Source organism: Apodemus sylvaticus, chromosome 10, assembly GCF_947179515.1.
Source record: "Apodemus sylvaticus chromosome 10, mApoSyl1.1, whole genome shotgun sequence".
NCBI lineage: Eukaryota > Metazoa > Chordata > Mammalia > Rodentia > Muridae > Apodemus > Apodemus sylvaticus.
In genome coordinates this window covers 58,604,353-58,618,949 of record NC_067481.1, presented here as the reverse complement: position 1 = coordinate 58,618,949, position 14,597 = coordinate 58,604,353, and the positions used below count along the sequence as shown (strand labels likewise).

At 40.0% G+C, this 14,597-nt stretch overlaps 1 protein-coding gene across 1 annotated transcript in view; it reads right to left on the bottom strand.

The window, feature by feature from the left end:
• The window catches only part of Dnah9 (dynein axonemal heavy chain 9), a 347,292-nt gene that overhangs the window by 54,325 nt on the left and 278,370 nt on the right, over positions 1-14,597 (bottom strand). The window contains exons 55-57 of the mRNA XM_052195119.1: positions 13,785-13,989; positions 11,012-11,176; positions 2,589-2,729 (exon numbers count right to left, since the gene is read on the bottom strand). Of these exons, the coding sequence (XP_052051079.1) occupies positions 2,589-2,729; positions 11,012-11,176; positions 13,785-13,989 (511 nt within the window). The remainder of the gene's footprint in view (positions 1-2,588; positions 2,730-11,011; positions 11,177-13,784; positions 13,990-14,597) is intronic.

Below are 14,597 nucleotides of genomic sequence, written 5' to 3'. Positions count from 1 at the left end.
GTTTCTAACATATTAGTATTTAAAAATTCTTTCTACTTATGAGAAAATAATATGCATATTCTGAGAGTAGAGCTGGCTCTGGTGGCTCATATTTCCCAGAATCCTACCCTTGTCTTACTACAGGCACCAGAAAACATAGAGAGAATGACTGTGTCCTACTAATGTCTGAAAAATGTTAGAAAAAATTTAAAGGATGCTCAAGACCAGGGGCTAAAAGTCAACTACACTTATTTACAAGTATAAATAAGGTACAAGAGCCTGGTAATATGGATCCTGGGCCTTATGTGCTAGGACTAAGAGCTAGGTTTAAGTCTCTTTATTATAATTGTAATTATTTAAAAATATTTATATATGTAAATTTTTGTAAGTATTTTTTTGTCTACACGTGCATCTGTACGCACCATTTACATATGGTGCTCATGGAGCCCCCCTTCCTCCTCTTCCACCTTTTTGCTGTTTTATATTTCTCAAGTTCTTGTCCCAGCTACTTACTCACTACACATGTAAGTCTGTTTTCAAAGATCACATTGGTCTGTGAACAACTGTCCTTGGCATTCTCATACTAAGTGAGGTAACCCAGTCTCAAAAGATCAATCATGGTATGCACTCACTGATAAATGGATATTAGCCTGGAAAACTGGAATACCCAAAGCATAATCTACATATCAAATGAGGTACAAGAATAACGGAGGAGTGGCCCCTGGTTCTGGAAAGACTCAGTGTAGCAGTATAAGGCAAAAACAGAACAGGGAAGTGGGAAGGGGTGGGTGGGAGAACAGGGGGAGGGAAGGGGTCTTATGTGACTTTAGGGGAGTAGGGGACCAGAAAAGGGGAAATCATTTGAAATGTAAATAAAAAATATATCAAATAAAGTTCTCTCTAAAAAAAAAAAATAAAAAAAACCACAACAATATCAGGATCCAAAATACTTTTTCCATTCCTTGTTTTCTTCCTTCCTTCCTTCCTTCCTTCCTTCCTTCCTTCCTTCCTTCCTTCCTTCCTTCCTTCCTTCCTTCCTTCCTTCCTTCCTTCCCTCCCTCCCTCCCCTCCCTCCCTCCTTCCTCTCTCCCTCCCTTCTTTCCTTCCTCCCTTCCTTCCCTCTCTCCCTCCCTTCTTCCTTCCTTCCTTCCTTCCTCCCTCCCTCCCTCCCTCCTTCCCTTCCCTTCCTCCCTTCCTTCCTCCCTTCCTTCCTTAGTTTCTTCATTTATTCCTTCCTTCCTTTTTTAGACCAGTTCAGCCTACTAAACTGGTCTTGAACTCACGATCCCTGTACCTCAGCACCACACCTCAAGATTGGCATTACAGATGTGCCGTCATGCCAGGTGACTTCTTCATTTTTTGGAAGTCATGCTTCAGAGCCTTTTGCATCAGACTGCTATCACCTTAAAAAAACTTACAACAACCATTTGAAGACACATTCACAGGTTTCACATGATCTCTTGTTTTCAGAAAGCAGCACAGTGGCAGGTTCCTGGTACTGATAGTGCATTTCAACTACTCTTGAACTAAGGATATCATCTTGTAGTTTGCTTATGCTCATTTTTATGCTGGCTTTTTACTATCTTGTATTTCTTTTGCATGTTCCTATGATATGAATATGAGCCTATGTTTATTTTTAAAACTACAAAATACCATAAACTGCATACATCTATGTTGCAGAGTATCAAGGCTGTAAGAAAGATGTTGGGAAACAGTGACAGGTCATCTCCAATTAAATTAGCTCCAGAGATTGGAAGTCTTAGGGTTTCTCAGTCACTTATTACAACCCTACAAGCTGACCTTGACTTCCACTGTTGAATTAATGGGAAATATTTTATGGAGTTGAGGTGTGCCTTCTGTGTGCACTCAGGTTCCAGTGTGAAGGAAGTGTACCCCCCCCCCATGTGTGTGTGTGTGTATACAATCTTTCTGCTTATTGGTTCAAACCAATGATGTTCAGAACTCCCCCATCCACAACATTTTAATGCTTCTTTAATTATGGTCTTTTGATGAATGCACTAGGGGATAAGAAGTACTTTCATTGAGTCTCAAAAATTTATAGGTCTTTATTTTTTCATGAGTACGATAAGTTTAGTCAGCACTTAAAATGTGCAAAGAACTTTAGTTTTATGGGTATTTCAACAGTTCTAAGTAGTAGCTTTGGGAATATTAGGATAATAAGAAAAGTAATTTAATGCTGGCCTCTCTTAATTGCTAGAGTCAGTCTTTCATCAATAAAAACAATATACATTTTGGATCTTCTCCATTATATTTTAAACTCTTTGGGGAGAGAAAAACTTCTTACTCTTCCTTTGGTACCCTTTGCTTTGCATCATCCAGCATTAATGGATATTCGATCTGCTTACTGAACAAATGAGGCCAATATTCATGGCAGCATCCTCTTTTGTTATGGTTAAGTTATGTAAGATGAAGTCAAAGAAGTGGGGACTGCCACCTAAGTCTAAAGTCAATGTAGCTGCTTCTCTGGTTTAAATCTTGAAGACCTGACACCATTAATGAAGAAGATGGGTAAGTTCTCATGGTGTCCTAGGTTGATAGTGCTATTTTGCCATATTATGATTATGGGGAAAGGTCCAGGTGGAACTTACCTTGAGGGAGAACTGATACATTGGATGGATCTTGCTGAGGTCATTCATGATGAAGTAGAGTAGAGATGCCCGGGCAGCTGCTGGCCTATAGTGCTCTCGGGCCTCATTGATCTTTACTTCTGTCAATTTGGCTTCCTGGACCTGGAACCACAGATCATTGTTTAAACCAATCAGGAATTCAGGGTAGCATCTTCAGCATTCTGTGTGAGTAGGTACCTGTCTGCATATGGAGTGCAGTGAACTAGGATAGGCAGAAGCTCAAAAAAAAAAAAAAAACAAACCAACCAAACAAACAAAAAACACTGTGATATTCCTTAGTAAGACTCAAGTGTAAAAGACGATTATACAATCCCAGTTTTGCTTGACAGTGAGCAAAACTAGCTCCTCTAGTTGAGAAGTATGGAAAACTCTAAGCACCATGTCTAATGGGATGATTTCTTGGAAAACTAAGAGATACATATCACTTGAAAGTAAGAAGTAGTAGAAGTCTGAGAAAAAGGCAAAACATAATTTTCCTTCTTGTGAGTGTGTGTGTGTGTGTGTGTGCGTGTGCATGCATATATGCATGTGATAATGGGGGTTGATTCCAGAGACCTGTATATGCCAGAAAGTATCTTATCATTGAGCTACAAACTTAGCCCCTTTCTTAATTTAAATGGAATAGCTATATATTAAGTCATAAGGAAATTCTTTTAGTGGAATATTTTATTTCCAGGAGTGTTCGAGTCACAAGTAATAAGAGAGTTAAGTATCCAGACTGTATATTCCTGTAAGATTGTATCATTACCAATTGACTTCAACTCTATTTTTGTCCTTAGATTCCAAAATAGAATTAAAATATTGGGAATTGGAGAGTCCACCAGGAAAATGCATTTTCTCATATCAAATGATTACAATTTACAGTTGGAAGTTGTGGAATGAGAATGGCCCCTATACCTCATGTTTGAATATTTGATCCCATGTTGGTGGAACTATTTGGGAAGGATTAGGAGGTGTGGTCTTGCTGTGGGAGGTGTGTCCTAAGGCATGGACTTTGAGGTTTCTAAGGCTCATGCTATTCTTAGTTAGCTCACTCTTCCTTGTGCTTATGGAATAAGATCTAAGCTCTTGCCTACTGCTCCAGCACTATACCTAGTTGCCTGCTACTCTGTTCTCTACCATGGTGGGCTCTAATCCTCTGAAGCTGTGGGTACCAAATTAAATGCTTGATTCTATAAGTTACCTTGGTCATGGTATTTTATCAAAGCAGAAGAAAAGCAACTAAGGTCGAAATTTTTAGCAGGATGAGAGTTATTGCTATGACAGGTCTGAGCATGCTAAGTTTAGGAAGACTGTGGAAGACAATGGGACTTTGGACTAGGGAAGTGCTTGAACACTGCAAATAGGGCTTAATGGGCCATTTTAATAGGAGTATGGAAGACAGTAGTGCTGAGAGCAGTGTCCACTATGAAGGCCAAGCTCAAGAGACGTCAATGGAAGACAAAACTAGCAACTGGGCTAGAGACCATTCTCATGATATTTTGGCAAAAAATATGGCTCCTTTTTATCCTTGCACTAAGAATCTGCTTAAGGCTAAATCAAAGAGTATGGGACAAATTTCATTGGCAGAGATTTCATGACAGCCTAATATTAATTCTGTCACTTAGATATTAGTAACCACTCATGAAGATTTACAATGAACAAGAGCAAGAATGGAAGAAAATATAAAATGGTAATTTTTAAAAGGAAGAGAGCATCAGGAAATTTAATGTTAGGGTCAATGCTTGTTCTGTAAAGATAAGGAGAGGCCGGATGTGAAATGGAATAAAGGGAGTGGTGCTATCATTGCAAGACTCAACTCATCCTGCAGTTTGCCAAAAGGAAAGCACGTGTATCAACAAATCAAAGAGTATGCAAATGTAAATCAAGGGAGGGGCTAGGTTCCATAGAAAGTAAGCAGCAGAACTTGGTAGCATCAGTCATGTACTTCTGGCTTTAGAGTCATGGATGATACAAGAGTAAAGGGGTTGTAGAATCTTCTGCTGTGGTTAAAGAAAGCTGCAGAGGCCAAATAAATTGTCTAAAAGTCCCTACATGGAGACCAAGAGTACCCATGGCATGAAGCTGTAAAGTGAATTGTACTGGGGATGTCAGGATAGTGAAGATACCAGAGCTGTGGGATATCTGCCATGGACAGCTACAAACAGAAGTGGATCTGGAGAAGAGAGAAGTATGTTACAGTCAGCAAACCTGGAAGGGAAGGGGCATAAAAGCCACAGGCATTAAGCATAGAATTATAGGACTTGAAGTTTGCCCCTGCTGGGTTTCAGTCTTTGATACAGTATTTGCTCACTATGTCCTCTTTCCTCTGTTTTGGAATGTTAATATATATTGCATTATGGAAGTATGTAATTTGCTTTTTGATTTGAGAGATTGCTGTGAGTCTCAGAAGAAAATTTGGACTTAGGATTTTTAAACTGTGAATGACTCTGGGTGTTTTTAAAATCAGACCGAATACATTTTACATTATGACATGGTCATAAGCGTTGGGTGCTGGGAAGGGAAATGTGGTGGTTTGAACGAGAATGGCCTCCATAGGCTCATCTGTTGGAATTCTTGCTTCCTCTTTGGTGGAACATTTGAGAACAAGATGGACAGTTTTGTTGGAGATGTGTCACATTGGGGGTTGGAGGTTGAGCTTTCAAAAGTTCATGCAACTCTGCTTTGTGCTTGTGGATTGAGGTCTAAGCTCTTGGCTACGGCTCCAGCATCATGCCTGCCTGCCACCTGCCTGCAACTATGCAACCTGCCATGGTTGTCATGGGCTCAAATGCTCTGGGATCCTGAATCCCAAATTAAATGCTTTCCTTTGATATGTTACTTTGGTCATCGTGCTTCATCACAGCAACAGAAAGTACCTCAGATAGAATTGTTACCAAAGGAGACAATTTAAAGACTTCTTCCATGTAGCACTTGGTATTCTAAGGCAGGAAAACCACAAGGTCAAGGCCAGCCTGGGTCACAGAGTTAGACCTTGTCTGAAAAACAAAGACCTTTTCTCTCCTAGATCAACCTCCTCTGCTAAAAAACATACTTCACAAAGAATGGAAGGAAATTAAATAATCCTAAAACAGCCATTAAATGAATATACTTAGAACAGAAGAGATACTAGAAAGCCTCCAACAAATGTGTTCAAAAAAAAGGAGCTTGCTTACCTGAAAAGGAACTGATAAGAATTCCTGAAAAAAACACAGTTATTTAGATGCAATAGTGAATGAGATAAATAGTAGAGTTGAAAATAAAATAAGGAAACTGGAAGATCTGAAGGATGGTTAAAATGAGTTCAGAAAGACACAAGGATGGAAAGTTGTGAGCATTTATAAGAACTGGTAGGTAGGATGAGAGAATCCAAATGAGTTTAACAGAAACATGTAGAGAATAAAGAAAATGAAGGGGAGGTAATGTCTAAAGCTAATAATTTTCCACAATTAACAAAATATTGGAGCTTTTATTTGAAAGAAGTATATCTGCCTTAAGTATGACAAATAAAATGTATATTTATCATACAGTGAACATTTAGATCATCATTGATGACATTAGAATATTAAAAGCCATCAGAAAGTATAAAGTATCTATAAAAGAATAGTAATTAGATTGAAAGCAGATTCTTAACAGCAATAAGAAACCACAGGATACATTATGAAACAATAACAAAAGATTCAAGGAAATGATTAAAATGAAAGTACTCTAAAATTGCTTTGGAAGATGCTAGATGTATTGCTTAATTTTATACCTCATTGAAACATATATATTAAAGTCACATTTAAAATGAAATGCATATGATATATAAGCAAAAAGGTTAAAATAAAATGGAATGGCATCTTTCATATCATCAAAGAAAGAAAAAATTAGTGAAGAGAAAGAATGATCCCACTCTAGTTTGAATTGCTATTAAACTATGGATGCATGAATGGGCCATATGTAAACACAGAAGTTAGTATACAAATTTCAAAATAAAACTTAAAAATGAAAGAGAGTTGGGACAGAATTACTCTGAACTCTGCACAGGTGAACAATATTGACCCCGGAAGACATGAGTCAACAAATGAAAATCACAGTATGAGGTACAAGCTACCTCCCTGCAAGTTATTTGTTCTAAGAGGTCCCTGAGATATTTTTCAAACAACCCAGGCTATGCCCATTGCCCTTGTTATTCACCGCAACTATGTGGCAAGATCCTATTGCTGAAGATAGTACACCTGGCTACCAGGACATAAACATATCAATCTCAAACCAAACAGGAAAGATGACCCTGCTGACTAGCTTTTATTGAATTGCAAAGAACTACGTAGTTGTTTGGGAGAAAAAAAAATCACCAGTGACTTTTATGATCTTGCTCAATTTTTGACATTGCACACTGCATTGCTGGCCTGGCAGCTGAGATAGTCCCACTCAGGCAGTAGTGTCATGACTGTTGTGGGGTAAGTAACTACTTTCTGATTGGATGCGAGGCTTGCTCTCTAGAAGTATATTTATACTTTTTACTTTAATCCTAGTCAAAACCCATAGCCAGGGAGGTCAAAGGGTAAAACCTTGCTGTTGTTATTTTGCTGAATATTTGTTACATTAAAATACCTTCTAACTATTAATGTTTATGCCCACAAATCTGGGCTGCTCTCAATCTTGGATAGGAGGGAGTATTGTGAATCACTGTCTTCTGGACATGAGAAAGCTATCAGAATCATTAATTCACAGTAGCTCTCATTACCTTCACAGGAGCTACAGAATATCAAACCATCCTGATCTCGGCATAGATGGAGTAGATGATCTCCAGGCTCCACCCACTTACTGAGAAGCTATTGGCAGTGGATGGTTGCTTGGGAAGGAGAATCATTCTGTATTGAGGATGTAGTCATTACTAGGTTTCCCATATTCCAGTAGTTAAAGCCACGTTCACGAGCATATGGACAGCTCTATCTGGACATATTGGTTATCAAAATATGAAAAGAAATGAAGCTTGAAGGGGTTTTATGGAATAGGAAGATTTTGGAGAAGTTTCTGGGGAAATAATGGGGGTAAATATGTGCCTTAGTCACTGTCATATTGTTGTAAAGACAGCATGACCAATGCAATGCTTATGAAAGAAAGAATTTTCCTGGGAGTTTCCTTACAGTTTTAGAGGTTTAGACCATTATCATCATGGTTGGGAGCATGGTGGTATGCAGGCAGATACTGGAGCAGTAGCTGAGAGCTACAATCTGATCAAGAATGGGTAGGCAGCTGATGAGGGCTTTTGAAACCTCAGTGACATATTTCCTTCAATGATCCTTATAATCCTTTCAAGTAATACCGCTGCCTGTGCATTCAAATAGATGAGCCTATGGGGGCCATTCTTATTCAAACTACCACTAATGACCATATTTAATTGTATACATATATGAAATTCTTATAAACAAAGAAAAAACTTAAAAATATTTAAGAAAATTGTTTGTTTTCTTAATGTCAATAAATATTTTAAAGTTAAAAAAGATGAACATTTTGTAGGAATATAGAAGGAGGATGCTTATGTACAGTTAATGGGAATGTAAAGTACTATAGCTACTTGAAGCTCTTGAAGGGGACACTGATTTAATCCCTAGCATCCATCTGGTAGTTTACAAGTATTGAACAAGTATTTATAATTCTAATTACAGAAGATCTTATATTGTTTTCTGGGTTCTGCAGGCACTAGGAACCTAAATATGTACATGGAAATAGTAAAAACATGGAAAACAGTAAAAAAAAAGACATAAAAGCAACAGCACAATTCATAATAAAAGGCACATGAACAGCACAATTCATCTCTGATCTACCACATATCTAAAGGATAAACTTCATGTGTCAGGAGGTAGTTTACTATAAACAACATTATCAGTTCATGATAGTTAAGTCATAGAACCAACCAAGATGTTCATTGACACATGAATAGATGAAGGAAGTGTAATAAAAGGAGGTTTTGATATTGGTAAAGTAGATGAAACTGGAAGGAACTGTGTTAAGTAAAATAAGCCAGGTATAGCAACCCAAGCATTTTGCATTTTTACTAACTTGGCAAATGGAAGAGACAGAAGCAGAGATTGGATCGGAGATTGCTAGAAGCAGGACCCAGTAGGGGAGTAACACAACAGTGGTTAAATAGAGACCCCCCCCCCCCCCCCCCCCCCCCCCCCCGCACACACACACAAATGGATTTGACATCCTATAGCCTAGAGTCTACAAGAACTTGTGATCTATTTCAAACTCACTAGGAAGGGATGAAAGGTTGAAGAATACACAAACAGTAATGCTTGAGATGAAAATGCTAATTAATAAGAAACTCTAAGAAAAATCCAACTACTATATGTCAATGATGCTAATAAATATAAATTGGTTAAGTTCAGAGCTGAATCTCAGAAGAGCATTAAAAAATCACATAATATTCAGTCAGTGTCATTAAGATTTAGATTTCAATGCCCCCCAACTGCTTAGCACTGCTCATTAATCTCTATGCCTCTAGTCAACTCTTGTTCTAATTTTCCATAAATGTAATAAATTTTCACCTCTCTCCCAACATCGTATCTCAACACTACTCCCTTACTTGTAGCAGATAAGATTGACTCCTGGATTCCCTAAAATCCAGTCACAAGGACAGAATGGAGTTCCATATGGTCATACCATCCAGTGACAGCCTAACTGATAGTGTCTACACAACTACCCTCTGATATCCTCTAAGTGGTACACTTCTCAGAACATATCCCTGATTGCTAAGCCCCCATAGCTTTATAGAGACAGTCAGAAATGAGATACCTTCATTTCTGTCTGTTCCTAGTCTCCAATTATCTGTATCTCTCGCCCAGTTGCACCATGTCAACCCATGAACCAGTTGTAGCCTTATGTTTGGCCCTTATGCCTTATGACATTGGCAACTGATTCTCAATTTTTTCATAGACAAGCTTTTAATCTACCCTGAATTATACGATCTCACCAGCCCCATTGTATTAAGTATCTACTCTCATTGCTGTGAATTCAGGGCCTTGCCTCAGAAGCCCACCATCCCTTATAATCCACGCATGCTGCTTGTTGCCTTAAGTGCTGTCATGGAATTTGGAATATGGCAGCTGTCAAGTAAATATCATTAGATGGATGAGAAGGGAAAAAAGAGCTTCTAAAATGGGCTCTGTATGGCATGTGGCAGGTAACGATGAGGCAAGGAAGGGTGATACAACAGGAGAGATCAGCAAGGCTGGCTCTGCCCTCTGACCTACCTCCTCTGGGTGATCTGGGTCTCTCTAGATCAGAGCTTTGGGTTTTCTATACTCTCAGGCTTGTGTGAGATATAGCTGCTGAGATAGTGGACAGCAAACCTTCATCACAGAGCAGCCACTCAGCTAGGTTGGACTTTTCATTGTCATCACTGTTACTTCTTAGTTCAGATCTGGTTGATTGTGACTTATCACTTGTTCTGTTTGTAACATTTTGGTGGTGTGGAGGATTGAACACAGGATCTTGTACATATGAGGCTTTTCTTATTTTGACCCTATGTTGAACAAAGCCTTTCCCTGTTCAGAGGAATCATAGGAAGCAGGCAGTCAGCACACTCATTCAGAGACTCCCCACTGTAGATGTGTGAGGTCCTCACTGGAGACAGTCTCAGAACTGGTCTGATCTGGGCAGGAAGGAAATGCAGAAGGGCTTGCACATGGCTAGGGTTTTGGTGGGAGGGGTAAGAGTTGAGTCCCCTTTCTGATCAAGTCATTTTCTAGTCTCCATGGGGAAACAGCCTTTCCAACATGCTATGCAGGAAGGAAGCTGTGCACTGGAACTGTTTCCCAGGATGATATTGTTGAGAGCTGAGTTTCCTGGGATGGTACTAATATTTTCTCATTAAAATCAAACTTTGAGATCTTTTTGTCAAGACCAGAGGATTGTCTTAGGACACAATAACATCTGAATTATTTAATTTATACCGCTATGGGGAGATTCTACCGACTTAGGTATTCTCTGTGGGCACCATTCCCTGCTGAAAAAGCAGGGCTGTACTCAGACTGAAGTGAAATATCAAAAGCCTTTTCTAGAAGATACTAGCTCTGTCCAGGATTGTGCCTGGACTTTAAAAACATCTTTTAAAATTTGTATTTTTCTTTATTCTTGAGGATTTTATACCTGTGTATAATAAACTTGATCATCCCTATCCCCAATTTTCTCCTATAATTTCCCCTTTATCACTTTCAACATGTTAACCTCACAACTTCATGTCTTTTTGACAACCCACTACATCCAAGTAGCACTGCCCATATGTGTGTGGACTCTTTAGAAGGACCTTGGGAAGATGGAAACAGAAGCCAGATTCAGGTTCTGAGATCAGAGGAAGTAGGAGCCAAAGGAGCATCTAGCCTGGGCTTTCAGGCTCTCCAGAGTGGGCGTACCTTGTCTTCCACCTCTGCAGCCGTCTGCTTGGTGACCTCCAGGTTCTCTACCAAGGCTGTTTCTCCCAGGAAGTTCCCCGAGGCTGAAGAGAGGCGAGACAGCAGATTGTCCTCCAAGGTTTTGAGGGTGATTTTGAAACTGTTCTGCTGCTTTGTGAGATCTGACTGTAAATATCAAGCAAGGAGGAGTCAGGTAGAGATGCCACAGCATCTTACTCTAGCTCAGGCTTGAATAAATACATGTTGGAAGGGGCAGAGTCTCTCCCTGCAGAGACAGGGTACCAAGGGTACAGCAGCAGAATGCTGTTGACCCTGAGTAGATGTGAGCAGGTGAGTGGGGTCTCAGCTGTGGCTGCCATGATTCTGGGAGGGAAAATGTGAGGGGTTTAGCCTGAAATAATGGTAAAGGTTCATCTGAATTGAACATGCCCAGACCTATTCATGACAGTGCTCTCCAAATAGCAGCCTATGAGTGATTGGTGTAACATTTACAACATAGTGGGTGTTAGAAGTAATCTAGAAGCGAATGGAAGCACGTGAGAAGACGTGAGCAAATAGATCATTTACATAAGAGACTGGACCATCAGCAGTTTGGTATCTGAGAGGCTCCAGGATATAACTCCCCACCCATTTAGAATGAAGATCATGGGCTGGCTTATGCTCTTTCCATGTCAGATATCTGTGACTCCCAATCCTTACACTTAAGAGTGCTGTGCTATGCTTAGTACAGTGCTGAGGTCACTAAATAGAACCTGTGAGCAGAGAGTAGAGAAATGGTTTCATCCTCCAGAACGTACTGTCTCTAGATTTTCTGGCATCAGATGAACAGAAAAGAAGTACTTAAAAGACAAACTCATCTGGTTCATGCAGTTCCAACAAGGTCCTTATCTGTGGCCAGGGTAGGATTGGAATCCCAGCACCTTTCACATCTTTTTTGCTTTGTGATCATTAGGTTGGCTATCCTAAAGCCCTAAGCACTCTTGATTTGTACACTGGCAGATGGGAGTTAACTCCAGATAGCCCAAGCATATTTGACCTGTGAAACCTTTTGATCTCAATCAAGAACAACTTACATATTAGGGCTTTTAGCCATGTGACCTCCCTCACGTCTTTCTTTCTTTCTTTCTTTCTTTCTTTCTTTCTTTCTTTCTTTCTTTCTTTCTTTCTTTCTTTCTTTCTTTCTTTCTTTCTTTCTTTCTTTCTTTCTTTCTTTCTTTCTTTCTTTCTTTCTCTCTTTCTCTTTCTCTCTGGCTTATTTACTAATTATGTGTATGACTTATTATATGTATATGTGTCTGTATATGCACATGTATACAGGTACCCAAAGAGGCTAAAAAGTGTCAGATCTCCTGGCACTGGAGTTATAGATGGTCATGAGATGTCACACGTGGGTGCTAGGGACAGAACTTGGACCCTCTACAAAAGAAGCATTATTAACTGCTGATCCATCACTCCAAGCCCTGTTCATTCTCTTAAAAACACAGATGTTAGTCCAGCCTGAGGCTAGGCCTAGCTGTTCCCTTTTGGGAACACTGTACCTAGAGGCTTTCTAATTACTTAGAAATTAGCTCGAAGGCTAATACCTCATAGAAGCTTCTTTCTGATAACTATTGTTTAAATTAATACCCTTAAACTTTACCTCTTTGCATGAATGCACATTGGCGCACACACACACACACACACACACACACACACACACACACTTCTGGCAAATGGGAGACAGAGGCATGGTAATGATGAGTTTGAGGCCAACTTGGCCCTATAGTTTTCTATACTACCTAGTTTCATTTACTGAAGATTCTTATTAGTAGCTAAAATGACATTATTTCTCAGTTTGCATTTCTATTTCCTGTGTTCCCCTCTGCTTGGCTGTTGGGTCCTCCACACAATAATCTTGTTTGTTGTGGACTTGGGCTCCAGAGTGTGTCTTAAATAGTCTATGATGGTCTGGGGCGAGTTCTAGGGAGGTTTGGATTCAATTTCACACATGCTATGGAAGGTTGTTTCCTCTTCTCGGCTTATATTGTCTAATCTAATCACATCTAAAGAAAGAAAGGAGAGCATGCTCATGGGGCGGACTGAGCTATGCTCCCTCAAATGTGTATGCTAAGAATAATCTTCCAATTGACTATGTAGGAAAGTACTTAGGTGTCATAGAAGAGAGCCCTTACTAGATGGGATTAATATTCCTAGAAGAAACTTAAAAGAGGGGCTCCTAGCTCTATACATATACTAGAGGTTATCTGACTAGGCAGCTGCCAGCAAGCCAAGAAAAGAAGGCTCATAAGGAACAGTTATACCAGCAATGTGGTCTTTAGCTCCCAGTCTTTGTAAGTGATAGGAACCAGGTACCTGCTTTTTAGGCTGCCTGACATGTACCTTAAGCTGGCTAAGACACAAACCCAGCAAAGATGACTCTGTTTCTGTTACCTATGCATAATTTAATCCTACTTGGCTTTGGATGGCTCCATGTGAGTCGGGAAATCAGACGTTCTCACATCAGAGCCCTGAGCCAAGCACTGCTCTTGGGGACAGGAATGTCACCTCTCCCAGCTTTCCTGCTTCTGTTCTTTAGCCAAGCACATTCTTCCTTTCCCATCTGGGTATTCCCAGGTGACTAGGTAGGATTGGAACTCATCCCATGTCTTGAAGAGCCAGCCCACTCTGCTGGATTCCAAGAGAAACTTGCCCATTCCTGTTCCTACAGTGGGTTCACTGCAGGACCCAGTGCAGAAGACCCCTTCCTTCCTTCCTCAGTGAATCTCTGACACACCTTCAGCTGCTCCAGGTCTGGTCTCTCCATGCTGACTACAGCAGCCAGCAGCTGGTCCTCCAGGCCATCCCTGGTCACTGTGAAGTTGATTAGGGTAGCCTGAGCCTGCAGCTCAGGCTGGTAGTGAGGGTTGGCCAACTTGGTGTGAAGGATGAGCCGGAACTTGGGATTGAATTCACACTCCTTGTCTCCGATCTTGATGAATCTGGAAGGATCAGATGAAAGAGGGGTGCCTTCAGGTAGAATTTTAGATTTTGTTTTTAAATAGGAGCACAGTCAACAGTATTATCATATTCTCAAGAATTTTTCCTAATTATGTCTAACAGCTATCTAGGACCTTTCTTTGCCTTAATGTTGGGAGCAGACTGGAAAGATTAAGTTTTGTCTTATGTTTTATTTTATAGTGTGAAACTTTAGTCAGAGCCATTCCCACTGTCAGTATAGACTCGGATACTAAGAGAATGTCCCAGCAGATGGCAGCACAGAATACAGCAGAAGGGGTATCTGCTTGCAGTAGGCAGGAAGATCTTCTAGACATGCTAGAGGGCGTCTTTTATTTTTTATTTTTATTTTTATTTGGCTAGAACGGGATGTCTTTGATAGGTGAAAATAATTAAACACAGAAGGGTTACTTGGGGACTCTGCAACCAGTAAGGCTACTGCTAAGACTTGGACATGGTTTTTCTCCAAAGATCCATGTACTGGTCTTCCATATGATAGAATGATTGTATGCACGCATGTGTGCATGTGTGCTGGGGTGTGTGTGTGTGTCTGAGGGGTGGGATCTGGTGTAAGGTAATTTTAAGGGTTAAT